Genomic DNA, 15,609 nt, shown 5'->3' with positions numbered 1-15,609 from the left:
TCATTTAGTACCATAAGAATTGTTACCGAAGGTCACTGCCTTACCTCACAATCACCTCTCAGCAAGTAAGTAGAAGAAATACAACTACAGGCGGTCCTCGACTTTCGTACACTCGACTTTCGCACGTTCAAAATTGACACCTTTTACTTGACTTCCGTACACTAAATTCGGACGTTGGCCTGTAATTTTTTTGAATTCCCGCATTGTTTACTGCGCATCCCAACATTCAATTGTTTCAAATGGCAGTATATGCGAACAATACGAACGTATACAATGAAGGGAATTGTTGGTAGTTGACTCCGGTTGACTCTAATCTAGGTGATTTATTTGGGAGTGGGACTGCCTGCTATAGGCTCCTTCATCAAGAGAAGAAGAAAGCCTCATTGGAGAGATTTTTCAAAAAAGTTGACTAGACATCATCAAATAGCTTTCAATAAAACTAGTAAGATCTTCTTTCTAATTGTGTTTTTTCATTTGAGTGCTGTTTAATTCATGTACACCTTCAGCAATGATATTGCACAAAATATCACCCGAATTCCGTTTGTCTTTTGTCTTTTTTGAATAACATGCGAAATATACGAGATCACGAATGTCGAATTTTGGTGTAAAAATTAAAAGGTATCCAGAGTGTGGGTTCAACAATTACATTTTGTTATGCTTCTTGATATGTCTTTTTATTTATAGTGGACGAAATAAATGGAATGTCAACTTAAACGCCAAGAGGAAGTTTCACTCGATAGCCAACGGAGTTCGTTTTTTTTTCACTTTTATTTACATTTTCTGCATATTTTCGAAAGAAATTAGATGATTTGAGGAATTGTATTAACATAATATTAGAATTTAGTGAATTGAAATAAAATCCGTGAAAAAAAAAGGTTTAGTACGTACATTCCGCTCTTTTGGAACGTAACCCGTAATTGGTATGGAAGTCAATGGTTCGACTTTCGTACATTCGACTTTCATACATTCAATTTTCATACATTCGACTTTCATACATTCGACTTTCATACATTCGACTTTCGTACACGTTTTCGGAAACGCATTGTGTGCGAAAATCGGGACCACCTGTAATGGTAACATACACGAGATGAGGCACAGCATAATTCTCAGTAAATGCTAGAAAATTTATTAGCAAAAAGGTTTTATTATATATGAAATTTATGACAGGTGCTAGTACTGAAAAGTAGAAAAAGTCATTTGTAAAAACAAAGATACAAGAGGATATTTACCAATGCTTAAGGTTGGCAATAAAATTGGAAAAGTGAACACTGACATGAACACACCACCTCGACACTTAGATTTAATGCTTGGTAATTTTTTATTTCAAAATTAACCCTCATTTTCACTCAATAGGAGGTAAGAATGGAGGATGTAGATTGGAAGAGACAATCCCACATAATACCATTCCACCATGATTAAACTTACTTCAGCCCCTCCGCATGTTCAGCGGCCACTACACTGAAAGGCATATAACTGGCAATTTTGATTACCTCTTAGCTAAATCAACGTAACTAAATTAATAATAACAATATAAAGACCAAATTTTTATAAAATATTTTAAAAAAATGAGGCACAATAAACCCACTCTCAAGTTCAAAAATGTCCGCTGACATTTTAACATCACCCATATCACCCAAATAGAACTTTATAGTACTTTAGTTTACTCCCCACAATAACTGCCGAGCAAAATGATGGCAGATGCATTTCTAATATTACATACAGCCACTGGCATACCATATTTCGCATGCATAATATGGCCTATTGACCCTATTAAAAGTTGAGAACCTACGACAGTACCAGAGCAAAGAACTGTTTCACTCGCAAATATTATTGCTCTGGAGTGCATTAGTTATTGTATAAATCTATAGGCAATAACATTTCAGTCATATAAGTTTCAGTCAAGGCAATAATAAACTTTACAAAAATATTTACTCATCATTAATGAATGCATTTTCCATTGCATCTACTTTGGAGGCTTCAAGATTCCCACCCTCCGCAAGTAGCGCACAATGAAAGGCGTTGCACCAAGTGTGATGCTAATCCGCACAGGAGCAAATGCTTTATGAACAATGTACGCCACAGCAAACGTGCTTGCCTCCTTCGCCACAGTGCCACTGCCCATGCCAAGATGGTTCAAGATGTCAACCACGTTCAGGCCACTAGAAAAAAAGCAAACATTAAACAATTTAACAATCCTTCTTTAAAAATACAAAAAATCCAACACTCATTAACATAAAAAGTATCATAAAATTTGTAAATTAATATTGCATTAATACACAGCTATGTTATTGTTAAAGAAGCACAGATGGTTAGAAAGACTAATGATCCTCATTTGACAGCATGCAAACACATTTCAACGCCACACCCTAAGGGGGTCGTCTGGGACATACCTGGACACCGCTAAGTAGAAGCCACCCAGAGATAATAATGAGATACCGACATGGAAAACGATCACGGTAGCTCCATAATCTTTCACAGCTTTTTTCAACTTATCTTTTCGTGAAATTGGAGCAGCGTTCGGGTTATCTTTATTCACAGAGGTACAGTAAGTGAGACAAGGCGTGCTTCTCACAGGCAACACAGGTCTAACGCCAAACGCCTGGCGGGACAAGAGCACATCCCTATCATGCTGCCACAACAGGATGTGGTTGTTAATTGCGGGGACGAGGCGGAGAGTCAAGCCGATCGATCCCAATCCGCCGAGGGTGACCCCTGTACCTGGTCTTCTGCCTCCACTTCCCGTCCTTCCTCCATCGGAGCCACCACCCCCTCGGGCGTGAACCAACTTCCTGTCCTCTGCCACGTACTTCTCCCCCCCCGTCCAGTGCCCACCCTCTGGAGGATTGTCCACGTAACTCGAGCGATCGCCTCTCCCGCTGCTTGCCGAGGCTGACTCGAAGGGGCGCGGCACGTTCGGCTGCATCACCGAGTCTAGGTGGATGCCCGAACCCGAGCATGCGTAGGCACCAACGTGCGCATCCTCGCCCGCCTGGTGGCTGCGATCCACCTCAATAGTGGCACCCTGGCCGTGTGAGTCGATGTTGGGGCCCGAGATGTCCCGGGAGCGCTCAGGAGAGAAGAGGGCCTTTTGGCCGGCATCCAGCTCCTGGACGTTGTTCGGGAGGTGGACTGAGCCATGGGCCTCCCCAGCTGTTACCATGGAAAGAAGAACAGGCCATAATGAGCAACCGAATGGTACCATTATGCAATAACATGCTCCAAAAAAACTACAGTCATATATTAATTAAATGAGACATGCAATAGAGCACACTTCGGATTATCCAGGCTAATGATAGGAAGGAGCAGCATGGATAATCAGGAAACATGAATAATCCAGAATTTCACTTAAATTTAGGGATGGTCGGATCGGATACCTCGGATCCAAATATCCGCAGATATTGCCCTTCATCGGATTCAAAGTCGCGGAAGACATCGGATTTTAAATAATAGCTTCAGTGAATGCAACACCCCAATAAGGGTGGAAAGAGTTCCGATTCAATCTTCGAATGTGCCGTCCTACTCATGAACTGTTTCATTTGAAACCTCTCGCAGAGGTTACGTAGGAGAATTTCAGCCATAGAAAATAAAAAAGGCAAAATACAACCGGCATATAGCGTGACTCTTCGCAGGACATTTAACAATCATCGGGGGAATCTCAGCGTCAGGAATTGGAAAATGCACTTGGATCCAAAAATATCCGATCCGAAGATCCGGCTCTGAAAATCAAGGATCCAATCCGAATCTGGATCCGAAAAAAATCCTGGATCTGTCCATCCCTACTTAAATTTCTTGTAATTTTTCATAATTTATGTACGTCAAACAATCAATCACTATTTATGCACATTTTCTGTTATTATAGATTTCTTTCCACAATCATTAAGAACTTCTTTCCCCAATCACAATCTTTTTAGAGCCGATAACGTTATTGAACTCGTATTCCTACTACTCTGGGCAATACTTGGTTTCCCAAAACCACGTATCCGTGGCAACGAGATCATAGATTCAGAAAAGTGGTTCATACGAATGCTTCGAGTTAGTTAGCTTTTTTTTTTGGGTGCCTCGACAGCAAAGGTCATTTTGCACCACAACAGCTCTTATGTAAAACAAACTTTACGTGTTTAATGACACATTATCAAGGGAATTGGTATTAAAAAATAAAAAAATTGCATGCATCTGTTTAAATCAATTTACAGTTTGTTAAAAACGTTGAATTCCTTAAAAAAAAAAGCAATAACTCATGACAAACGTTCCGGAGAATCACAGAGGGTACGATTTAGGGTACCGCTCACTTTGCGCTTGTCTCGAGGGGATTGATATTTATCACTCCCCCGTCAGGATGTGCTTCACACTCAAATGTGAATCGCATTCTTCGCACCAAGGTGGGTTCTTCTATTCAGTGAAGAGGTATGAGTGTGTGAGGGCAGTGTGCCCTATCCTCAGGCGTGTGATCACGACTCCTTCTTTTCGGATACTCCTGATGGAAGAGAGCCATGCTGATACTGCCGCTTTTATAGCTCGGAGCTTATTGTTATCAGCCTCACCCCACGAATTTTGCCATTTGTTGACTATGACCCTTCGAAACGTTGCCTTAAGGTCCTCTGCAGTCACCATGTCCCATTTCATTTCAGCTAAATCTAGTGCCTCCTTTGCTACCTTATCAACCCACATGAAGGAGATCTTAATTCCCTTGTTGTTGAGGGAAAGAAGAGTTCCTTGAATATCCTGGACGAGAGGGTGGATTGGGCAATACGCTGAAATGGATTTCACAGCGCTCAAAGAGTCACTACAGATAAGAAAAGAACCAGAATTGCATTTTATACTCCTTACGGCCATTTTACACAGTACACAGAAATGCGCAATCTGACGTGCGTGCGAAGGCACAATTAAAATTGCATCGTGTAAAGAATTGAATTGCTAGAACGCATGCGAGAATGCGTTGATGCGAGACGGCAAAATAGCCCCTGTTCTAATTTCGTTCATGCATTCGCACATTTCTACACCATTTTAGAAATTAATGCACCTCTAACCAGCACAATTCCGTGCCCCGTGTAAAACGGCCTTTAGAGCCGCGAATGCTTCGAAACCACTGCACAATGCACGGGATGCATCTGCTGCGAGTAGCGGATCTGTGATCGCCGAGTGCAACCGCACACTGCGATGCTTGGAAGAAAGGAGCCCCAAACTCCCGTGAAGGTAACAGGCAGGCGATCAAGGCATTGCGCAACAGCGTTTACAAATTGTAATGAACCTAATAATTGCAGTATAGCCTTGCATTACAATGCAAATACCCTGGTGCTTTTGTGCCCCATTATATTTTGTTACAGAAATCGTGGAAAACGTCGAAGGAGCATGAAATCATCCACGGATAATCCACAAACTGGATAAACTGCAGCCTGATAAGTGGGAGTCTGCTGTCAGGGTTCCCACCCTTAATGAATGATAAAATTCACGGTTTTTTCAGGTTTTCACGGCCTACGTTTCGTCAAATTCATGGTCTGTTTTTTTTATTTTCGGAATAAATATTGATCACGTAAAAACCACCAGCTGCACATTTACTAAAAATTTAACAAACGCGATAAACACCGGCAATGCAAACGCAGCAATGAAAGTGCTCTTTTTACGTCCCCTGTCGTTAGCAAAATTTAGAGCCGGCTAAATGTTGCGAGCGGGAAAATGGAGGGTGGTAGGGAAGTGAAGAGGTGCCTGATTTTTTGCAAGGATTAATGAGCACTTAGGTTATCGATCTTCTAATCACAGGCTTAAGGTCTGTGATAACACAAAGCGAGCGCTATCGCATGATTTTTACCATGATTCGAGAGAAAACGATGCGATCTATCTTAATTCAACAGTCACTTAAAATCCTTGTGTAGGCTTTTGCGGTGTGGCGAAGATTCAGGGTGGAGGTTTTCGGGGTTAGCACCGCGTAGATTGGTCTCTGCAGACAACAGTTTTGCCGGCATTGCAGCAGGCTTCTTCATTGACCTGAAGAAGCCTGCTGCAATGCCGGCGAAACTGTAGTCTGCAGAGACCAATCTACGCGGTGCTAACCCCAAAAACCTCCACCCTGAAGTCACTTAAAATGACTATGATAGTTGGATACCTATTTTCTTATTAATTAGGTATGCTCTCATATGGCAAAAAATGGCCACAACTAATGATTAACTTGAAAATTAGAGCATATTAAAGGTATATAAAAAAAAATAAGAGTGAAACATTTATTGCTGAAAACGTCATACCTTGTACGTAATTCCGGCTGCATTAACCCCTTTACTGGGGAGCGCGTCTCTAGACGCGCACCGAGGAAGTTTGTGAAACGTGGAGCGCGTCTGAAGATGCGCTATTGAAAAAGATTTTTCTTTCACTGGGCAGTGCATCTAGAAACGCAGTTCTTTCTTGCCTATGCTCTGCATGGGTCTGACATCTAGTGTGATCTTTTTAACTCGGTTCTCACATCTGCAGGGGTAAAAACATGCTTTTTTAGGGTGAAGGTTTTATGGTATTTTTGGGTCCAAAGAACCCCTAACAGTTCTTTTTATTGCACTTACCCCTTGTCACATTCCTTACAGATAAGAGTTTAGTTTTAGCACGCATGTTTTTGTGGACAGACGTGTTTCATTTAGCAGTGTTATTTTCCTTATTTTTGTTGTGCGCAGTTACGAGGAAATTTCGAACTTTTGAAATGACTTTGAATATCGCTTGTTTTGTGAGTGGCAATTCAATTACAATTTGCTATAGTGTTTTCGGTGCTTCATAAGTTTCTATATTCAGTTTAAAGTATACCGGGACTAGCCGCGGTGATAACTTTTACGGGAGTCACCCGCAATGCACAATCGTGCGAAAGATCCACAGAGAAAAAATCATTCGCCTTGACCGGGATTCGAACCCGGATCCCCTGATTTCCGGTCGAGTGCTTTAGCCAGTTAAACTACCGAGGCGTCATTCTTCCCTGTGGATATTTTCTGACACTACCGGACAAGGTGTTGCTGGACTGCTGAGCATATGATGCCACAAGCAGTCCAAATCGTGCTCATGCCTGCTCTCCGGCTGTGGCGCTGTGCGCACGATTTGGACTGCTTGAGGCATCATATGCTCAGCAGTCCAGCAACACCTTGTCCGGTAGTGTCTGAAAATATCCACAGGGAAGAATGACGCCTCGGTAGCTTAACTGGCTAAAGCACTCGGCCGGAAATCGAGGGATCCGGGTTCGAATCCCGGTCAAGGCGAATGATTTTTTCTCTGTGGATCTTTCGCACGATTGTGCATTGCGGGTGACTCCCGTAAAAGTTATGACCGCGGCTAGTCCCGGTATACTTTAAACTAGTCTAGAGCGAACACCCCTTGTGTTCTATGTCCGGGCCTGCTCTCCGGCTGTGGCGCTGTGCGCACGATTTGGACTGCTTGTGGCATCATATGCTCAGCAGTCCAGCAACACCTTGTCCGGTAGTGTCCGAAAATATCCACAGGGAAGAATGACGCCTCGGTAGTTTAACTGGCTAAAGCACTCGACCGGAAATCGGGGGATCCAGGTTCGAATCCCGGTCAAGGCGAATGATTTTTTCTCTGTGGATCTTTCGCACGTTTCTATATTCAGTTTTCTTTCTCTTGCACAGCTTTCAAACGTGTTTTATCCATTATTTGATATTCCCATAGAGTACTTTCCTCCTCCGGAATTTTTCATCTTGCTTGTGCTCCCATTCTCGGTGTTTGTTTTTTGGCATTTTCATAGAATATTTCATCAGTGTCTAGTTTATAATCGTTTTGGCAATTTTCCTTCGTTATTACTATAATGGCTAAGAGACCACCTACTCTGCCTGAAGATATCATAAATGAAATGTTGGAGCTTAGTGAAGAAGAAGAGAGTACGAGTGACAGTAGCGCGGAGGAAGAATATTCAAATGTGTCAGTGGGAACGACCGCTGGTACTAGTGGCACATCTACAGGGTTTCCTCACAGAATCCAAGAACTGCATGTTGATTCTGATAGTGAAATAGATAGTGAAGCTGAAGAAGGTGATGAGGAAGACCAAAGTTTTCCGCTACTTTCTAGCGTGTGGGTTGAAAGTGGACTTCCTAGGCCTAGGTTCCCGGCTAAATTTGAGGCTGGTGTAAAAGGAAACTTGGTTGGCAAGGACGACTCTCTTGAAATTTTCGAACAATTTATTGATGAAGAGATATGTAATTATACAGCAGAGCAGACAAATTTGTATGCCCTGCAAATGATAAGTGAGAAAATTCTGCATAAGAAAATGAAAAGGAGAAGCCGTGATAAGGATTGGGTTGATACCAATAAGGAGGAAATAAAGTTGTTTCTTGGAGTGTTGCTTTTGCAGGGAGTTATCCAGAAGCCCACACTATCGAGTTATTACTCCCGCAACCGACTTTTAGCAACCCCCATCTTTTATGAGATAATGAGTGAGAAGAGATTTTTTTCTCCTTTTGAGATTTCTGCATTTTGCAGATAATGAGTTATTTGGTGACGCCGAACGAGTTTCTCCTTAACTGTACAAAATCAAGCCTTTTTTTGACCATTGCATAAGGAAATTTGCTGAAAATTATATTCCAGAGGGAGAACTTTAGATTGATGAAAGTTTACTGCTGTGGAAAGGCCGTCTAGGATGGAAGGTATATATTCCAAAAAAAGGTCACGTTCTGGGATGGAATCCTATAAACTTTGTGAGGCGAAAAGTGGGTATGTGTGGATTATGATGATGTACACTGGAAAGGACACAGAACTTGTGAAGGATGTCGGAGGAGTTGATGTGAGTAGTTTTACGAAACCATCACGGGTAGTTCTAACCCTTGCAGAGAAGCTATTGAACCAGGGGTATCTCTTAGGACTTGACAATTATTATAGCAGTCCTGAGCTCTTTGATTTTTTGAATTCGCTGGGAACTGACGCAGTGGGAACCGTGAGAGTAAATAGGAAGGACTTGCCAAAAACAGTAATGAATAAAAAATTGCCGCTGCTTTTAGGAATAAGTTGATGGCACTGAAGTGGAAAGATAAGAGAGATGTATGTATACTGAGCAGTGTGCACGATGCAAGTACAAAGACTGTGCGAGACAGGAAAGGAAACTCAAAACAGAAACCTCTCGCTGTTATTGGTTACAATGAGTCAATGGGAGGAGTTGATCTCTCTGATCAGTATATGGTCAACTATAGTACAGCGCGGAAAAGAATGAAGAAATATTATCAAAAGATATTCCGACATCTTCTTGATTTATGCGTCTTCAACTCTTATGTAATATTCAGGAAGAATGGAGGAAAAGAAACTCATCTCAAATTCAGGTTAGATCGTATTTATAAGATTTTACACAAATACAGAGGAGCAACATCAAAGGCGTGTCTGGAAGCCGCTCAAAAATTGAACCCCCCTTACGGTTATCAGGAAGGCATTTCCCTCACCTAAATTCCCCAACAGCAACGAAAAAGCATGCCCATAAGAGATGTGTGGTGTGTTTGTCACACAAGCAGAGAAGGGAAACAATATACAGCTGCAAGGACTGCAATGTACCTCTCTGTGCCACGCCATGTTTCCAAACTTACCACACGAAGATGGGAGTATTGAGTGAAAATGTGTACATGTATAGTGTAAATAGTAAAACTAAAATCCAGTGTCAATGATGTGTAAAATAATGAAGAAGCATCCTGGTCGGTAAGTGATTTTTTTCATAAAAAAATGCATGAAAAAAAATGAATTTGTTATAACAAAAAGAAATGCTTAAAAAAAAATTGTAAAAAAAAATTTTTTTTTTTTTTTTTCAATATTTGTACTCGAAAGGCAAAAAGATATTATTGTAGAAAATTTCAACTATTTCTATCGAAAGAGAAATAACCCCCCCCACCAGGTAGGTGACTACTAAAAAAATGGTCCCCATTAAAGGGGTTAATGGTCTCTTGTAGTCTCGGTATGATTTGCGGAGGTAGTTAGGCCATCGCGGGGGTGTCTCCTTGGTATGTTAAGTGGAGGTTTTACGATATAAAGAGGTTCACTACAAAGAGGTTTGCCTATAAATTTACATGTAAATCTGATGGGACCGTAGGGGTTGTATGAAGTATGGAGATTTATGATGTAAAGAGGTTCACTACATGGAGGCTTAACTGTAGTTGGATGCCATGGGTCGTGCACAGGGTGAGTTTATGTCCAACCTGTTTTTTCTGTTCGTCTCATTGGTTTACCGTTATAAATAGCAGAAAGAACAGATCAACGAATTTGCATCAAGTTTTGCTTCAATTCCAGCAAAATTTGTACTGATACGACTGAAATGATACAGATGGCCTTTGGGGACAAAAGTATGGACATGACACAGGAAAAAGGTGGTCTAAAAATGGCCGCACATCTGTTGTCAGTGACCCCATTTTAGCCGATCTTGACACGGCCGAGGAAGCCACATCAAGTCAATGCTGGTTATTTTTTCAACTGTGAGGGCATTGTGCACCACGAATTTGCTCCAAGAGGTCAAACAACTAACAGCAAACATTAAGTTGAACTTCTGTAATGATTATGCGATGCCATGTAAAGAAAACGACCACCTTTCTGGTAAAGTGGTGACTGGCTTCTTCACCAGAGTAACACACCAGTACACTCATCCGACCTTGGGCAGCAATTTTTGGCAAAACACAAGATTGTAGAGCTTTGCCAGCTTCTGTACGCTCCCAACATAGCTTCCTGCAACTTTTTGATGTTTCCAAAATTGAAAATGGTACTCAAAGGAAAGCAGTTTGATGATATCAAGACAGAGTAATGTGACGCACGGGCTAAAAGCCATTCCAAAGACCATGTGCCAAAACTGCTTTGAGACATGGGAGAACCACTGGGAGTGTGTGATGCAATCAAATGGTGACTACTTTGAAGGATGCCACGGCCCAGATGACTAAGAATAGCACTAACACAGAGATGTAATTGCAGATCGGATACTTTTTATACATAGCTCGCATACGGGTGCAACATTTGATTTAGAGACAGTTTTGACATTGCTAACTTGATGCCGGCCAAAGAGGTTAAAAATCAAGGTATTCATATGCAGTTTGATATCAATTTAATCAGGGAAGCGTGACTGTTTTCAGTATTAACTAAGACTTTGATTTAAATTTGAAACTAAAAATGTTTACTTTTAGCTTGTTAATTCCATGTCAACGCCAAGTGCCCTACTGCAGATGTATCCCTTTGAGGGATGAACAGGAGAGTTGCCCCAGATAAATAAATGTTAAAATCCCTTCAAAGCATGTTAAGTGATATTCATGCTATCAGCATTTTAATTTCATTAGTCAAAATTAATAATATTTAATTCAACCCTTCCCATGTTGAATGTGAGTGGGTACCATCTGACAGTCTAAGATTACCCCATCCACAAGAAGACAAAGATTTCCATTTTAAATTGTTATTTTCTATGAAATTAAGTCACCCTCCAGATTTGCTCCACACAGCTAATTCCTGCGTAAGTTCACATAAATTGCCAGAGGATAAAATTCTCCTGGACCAAGAATTGAACCACAGACCTTTTACCCAACACTTTCCTCTTCTGTGTATTACCGTGTGTTAAACGAATAACCCATCTTCATCCTATACACATTGTCATTAAACTTCAAGCAGTACAAAGTATCTATGGAAATATTTAGAAAATTTGAAATGACCTTTTCAGAAAAACATAAAAGTTTAAACATATATTTCGAATAACCTTCTCCAATTATAACGTAGGTTGTGATGCAAATCAACACAAAGAGAAATATTTTTCTCTCGTACCGTTGGAAAACTGGTCCATTGTTGCTGAGGGCTTAGAAAAGTAAATAAAAATAAAATAAAAACAATTTTTTAAAACATCAATTATAAAAACGGAAGAGAGTATTGGAATACTGCAATTCAATTTTTTGAAAGATATATCTTCCACACATGGCTTAAATTATATCCATCACCACTATTAAAATTTATAGCCTGTTTAGAAATGTCTATAGCCTCTCTAATTAGCCTTGGACAATATGCATAATATGCCTTGGATAATGAGTGTGTCCTGGCCCCAACATGAAATGATTAGCGATAGCTACAGTCTCCCACTGTCTTGCCTTCAGTGCCCTTTCATGCTTTTCAGCCTTGTCACTATCTTCCGTTTGGTCTATCCGATATAACTAGACCCACACAAACAAGGAATCTCGTATATCCCTTCCATTTGTAATGGAGGAATAGCATCTATGGTGGATGGAAGTAGGTCTCTGATTTTCCTCAACGTGCCAAACCTGGTTTCAACCTTGGCTTTCCCCAAGATGCTAGCAATCCGGTCCATTGTTCCTGATATATATGGCAAAACTGCAAAAGCACAAGGTTTTGTTTTATCCTTTGGGGCCTTGACTTCCCTTAAAGCTCTCCTTATGAATGAAGTAGCATTCCCGTTTCCTTTTAAAATTGAAAAGAGATGTTGAATTTCACTTTCCATACTATTTTCATCAGATACGGCAAGGGCTCGATGTTTTAAGGTCTTGATTACGCAGGACTACTGATGCGGCTGATGGTGAGATGCTGCGTACAATTACCGGTCTGTGTGGATCTCCTTCCTAAAGAACGAATGTCCTAAGCTGCCGTCCTGCCTTTCCCTAACTAAAACATCAAGAAATGGTAAGGAGCCATCTTCTTCGATGTCTTTGGTACATCTGCAATACTTTCTGCGAATATTACTATTTATCTTGAAATTATTATTTGGATATGACGAAAATCGCGTCATTCTATACTCTGCGGATAATTCACCAAGGTAAATTTGCTGCCAGTTCTCCATTCGGGCCCCACAAATCGTCGAAATAGCCGTAATTTGTAGAACATGGTGACCATTTCAGTTATCTAAAATGGTGAAGTGTATTGGGGACGTTGACCTTGGAGAGGCTCAAAATAACTAATAAAAAGTGTCGCGGAATATCCCCACTTCCTTCGACAAAAACAACAATCGTGGTTCACGCGGAATTCCATATTTGTATAATTTCCATCAACAGTCACACTGATGTGTTTTTATCCGCGGGCGAGAAGCACGAAATTGCGTAACTCATCAAGGTCAATGGAATGTCAAGGAAAAATGCTTACGTTAGGCAAAACAAATATCAACAACAAACAATGAAACTTCGAGGTCGTATTGGAATGTGAACTCACGCTCGTCACCCACGTCCACATCATCAAAAATAAAATGGCCATGCGCAATGAAGAAATATACCAAAAACATCGCGGTTGCCACCCCGAAAACTCTAAAAATAGTTGTAAACAGAAATTCACTCCTAATGCAACTCACCGGATATATTCCGCTGCTTCGGGTCAGACGAATAACAGCATGAAGGTGTGATTCTTATTTCTTTGCCTATGGCTAACAAACACCGAATCCTCATTGACATCATCACTAAATGCTCCTGCTGAAATAAAAAATACGAAATATGTAACACATAAACAGAAGAGGTTAAAGAACGAAACGTGTACACAGTGTCATCACCCAACGATTAACGACTACTCTATCACAAATATTGGCAGGCATCATATAACTGATTAAAACTAGAAGAACCGAATATCATCAACTAATCATCTCACCTCTCCTAGAACACAATAATCGTCGCTCTCAAATTAATTCGAGCCCATTAACCACGGATTTACCCACAATTATCCTTACAAATCCATTCCACTAACTGCCGGTTTAACATTTCCTTCCGACGCGAAGAACGACGAATAGTGGAAATGAGTGGAAGATAGAAGAATGACCGGAATGACCAATAATAAGAACGACATACCCGACTCCCGAGATCCGAATCATCTGAATCTTCGTCAGAGTCCTCTAGGGATTAGGAGTAATATAACGCGAACGTAAACCGCGTATTATGGTCTTCAATAACTTGCTTGGACTCCTTGGACTTAAAAAAACTTGGTATGTACTGTGAATTAAATAGATTTAAACAGCAAATTGTCTCCCGGCTTAAAGCCTATGAAGATAATTAATGTGTGAAAAATATGCTCGTTATTATTTTTGTACGTTAAGGCGTATTTCTAAGCGTCGCAAGCATTTCTTTTCCAAAATTATCCTTCATTTATGAAAATAAAATTGAAAGCCAGATTCCATTTATGCATGGGCTCTATCCAACTATAGGCTAGTCAACAGCGGATAGGTGTGATATCTTCATCAAAAGTCTTTGATATTTTATGGCTACTCCTAAGTACTTTCAAATCTGTATAATTAATGACCTAGGTCCATTTAATCTATAAAATCCTTGGTGCCAACAGATATCAAATGCACGTATTTCTGTTGACATATCACCCTATCTTATTAAGATGTTGCTACACGTTAATTATAGTTTTCGTTCAATCAATCCTGGTCTCTATCTTTATCATGATGAATGATGTCACTAAAAGCAGTGGCGTAATTAAGATTATGCTTTGGGGGGTATGGGATGGCCTTGGGTGGCGACCCCCCCCCCCCCCCAAAGGCAACAGGAAAATTTTTGCAAAATTACATGCCTATAGGCATATAGAAATACATTTCTATAGAAATACATTTTGCATCATTTTGGCACTAAATATTTAACAGTTTTACATGTCAAAACTAGACAAGAGTTTTAAATATTTTTTTATTTCTATGCGGTTTGGAGAGGGGATCTATCCCCTTATCCCCAGCCATTGATTAAAAGCAGGGATGTGATCCGACATGAAAGTTTACGTTTCGTGCCCAATCGAAAAAGGCACGGAACGACTGCCGTGGACACAAAAGACCAGCTAAGTGGATGTCCCTCGAGCCCGCAGGCCCTTCCTCGAACTGAACGACCATTATCTATCCCCTCCGCACGGTCATCCACTACTATTAGTGGTGCTTTTTCCAAAAAAATATTCGTAGCTTACCTTATATATCTGAAGTTAGACATGAATTCTTCATTTTTCGCTTATCACATGGAAATTTTAATCGGATTTCTAGCAATAATATCAACGGAGTTCAGTTCAGTTACTAATCAGCCGATATAGAATAGAAATAGTCTAAATCCATCAATATGATCATAAGAACTTCGCTTAAAATTTCTTCACGCTCAGACAAACACAAGGAATTCATTTTATATATTAAATAATCGAAGGGAACAACAAATATTTGATTATATTTAACATGGCTATTTCAGTCAATTGACCGTGGACTAGCACTGTGAAGGAGTCTTTTAATCCTTTTAGGGTCTGGGACCGTGGCCGAGGAAAAGGATCGGCGTCCCACTGAGTTGGGTCCCAGCCTTAGGACGGGTGCGAACTTCTGCTTTCTTTCCATGCGAGTGAGCATACAGGTGGTACAAAAAAATTTTAAGGGACTCCTAATGTCGAAGAATTTCCCTCAACGAGGTTCCTGCGCAAAAGTGTACACAAATAGTCGCAAATTTTAATTTGTTCTGAAAATATTATTATAATATACATTAATATTATTTTACCTTATTTTATAATATACATGCAATTTTTTTCCATATGGCAATAACAAAAGGATTCATTTCTCCCTGCAAAACACCTGATAAAATCCTACTCCACTGCAAAGTCACATGGATGCTGAAATTCTACGCATTAGAGGTAATTAATCTGGAGAGAAAGGAAAAAAATATTGAACATTATATTGTAAAGTCTCATAAA

The 15,609-nt window shown here is 40.4% G+C and overlaps 1 protein-coding gene across 2 annotated transcripts; it reads right to left on the bottom strand.

Moving 5' to 3' along the window:
* Positions 1-1,124: 1,124 nt before the first annotated feature.
* On the bottom strand, positions 1,125-13,744 carry LOC124169041. Of its 2 annotated transcripts, none has more exons than XM_046547509.1 (4): positions 13,555-13,744; positions 13,265-13,379; positions 2,391-3,150; positions 1,125-2,159 (listed from the first exon to the last, which is right to left on the bottom strand). In XM_046547509.1, the coding sequence occupies exons 2-4, from the start codon at positions 13,365-13,367 to the stop codon at positions 1,964-1,966; spliced, it is 1,059 nt and encodes a 352-aa protein (XP_046403465.1). In that variant the 5' UTR covers positions 13,368-13,379; positions 13,555-13,744; the 3' UTR covers positions 1,125-1,963. The 2 variants fall into 2 exon arrangements, with proteins under 2 accessions (XP_046403465.1, XP_046403464.1); XM_046547508.1 differs by having other exon boundaries at positions 13,265-13,382; positions 13,555-13,743.
* Positions 13,745-15,609: the final 1,865 nt, after the last annotated feature.

The sequence above is a fragment of the Ischnura elegans genome, chromosome 12, assembly GCF_921293095.1.
Source record: "Ischnura elegans chromosome 12, ioIscEleg1.1, whole genome shotgun sequence".
In the NCBI taxonomy this organism is placed as follows: domain Eukaryota; kingdom Metazoa; phylum Arthropoda; class Insecta; order Odonata; family Coenagrionidae; genus Ischnura; species Ischnura elegans.
The sequence above is the reverse complement of the archived record's forward strand: the minus strand, read 5'-3'. Positions and strand labels throughout refer to the sequence as shown.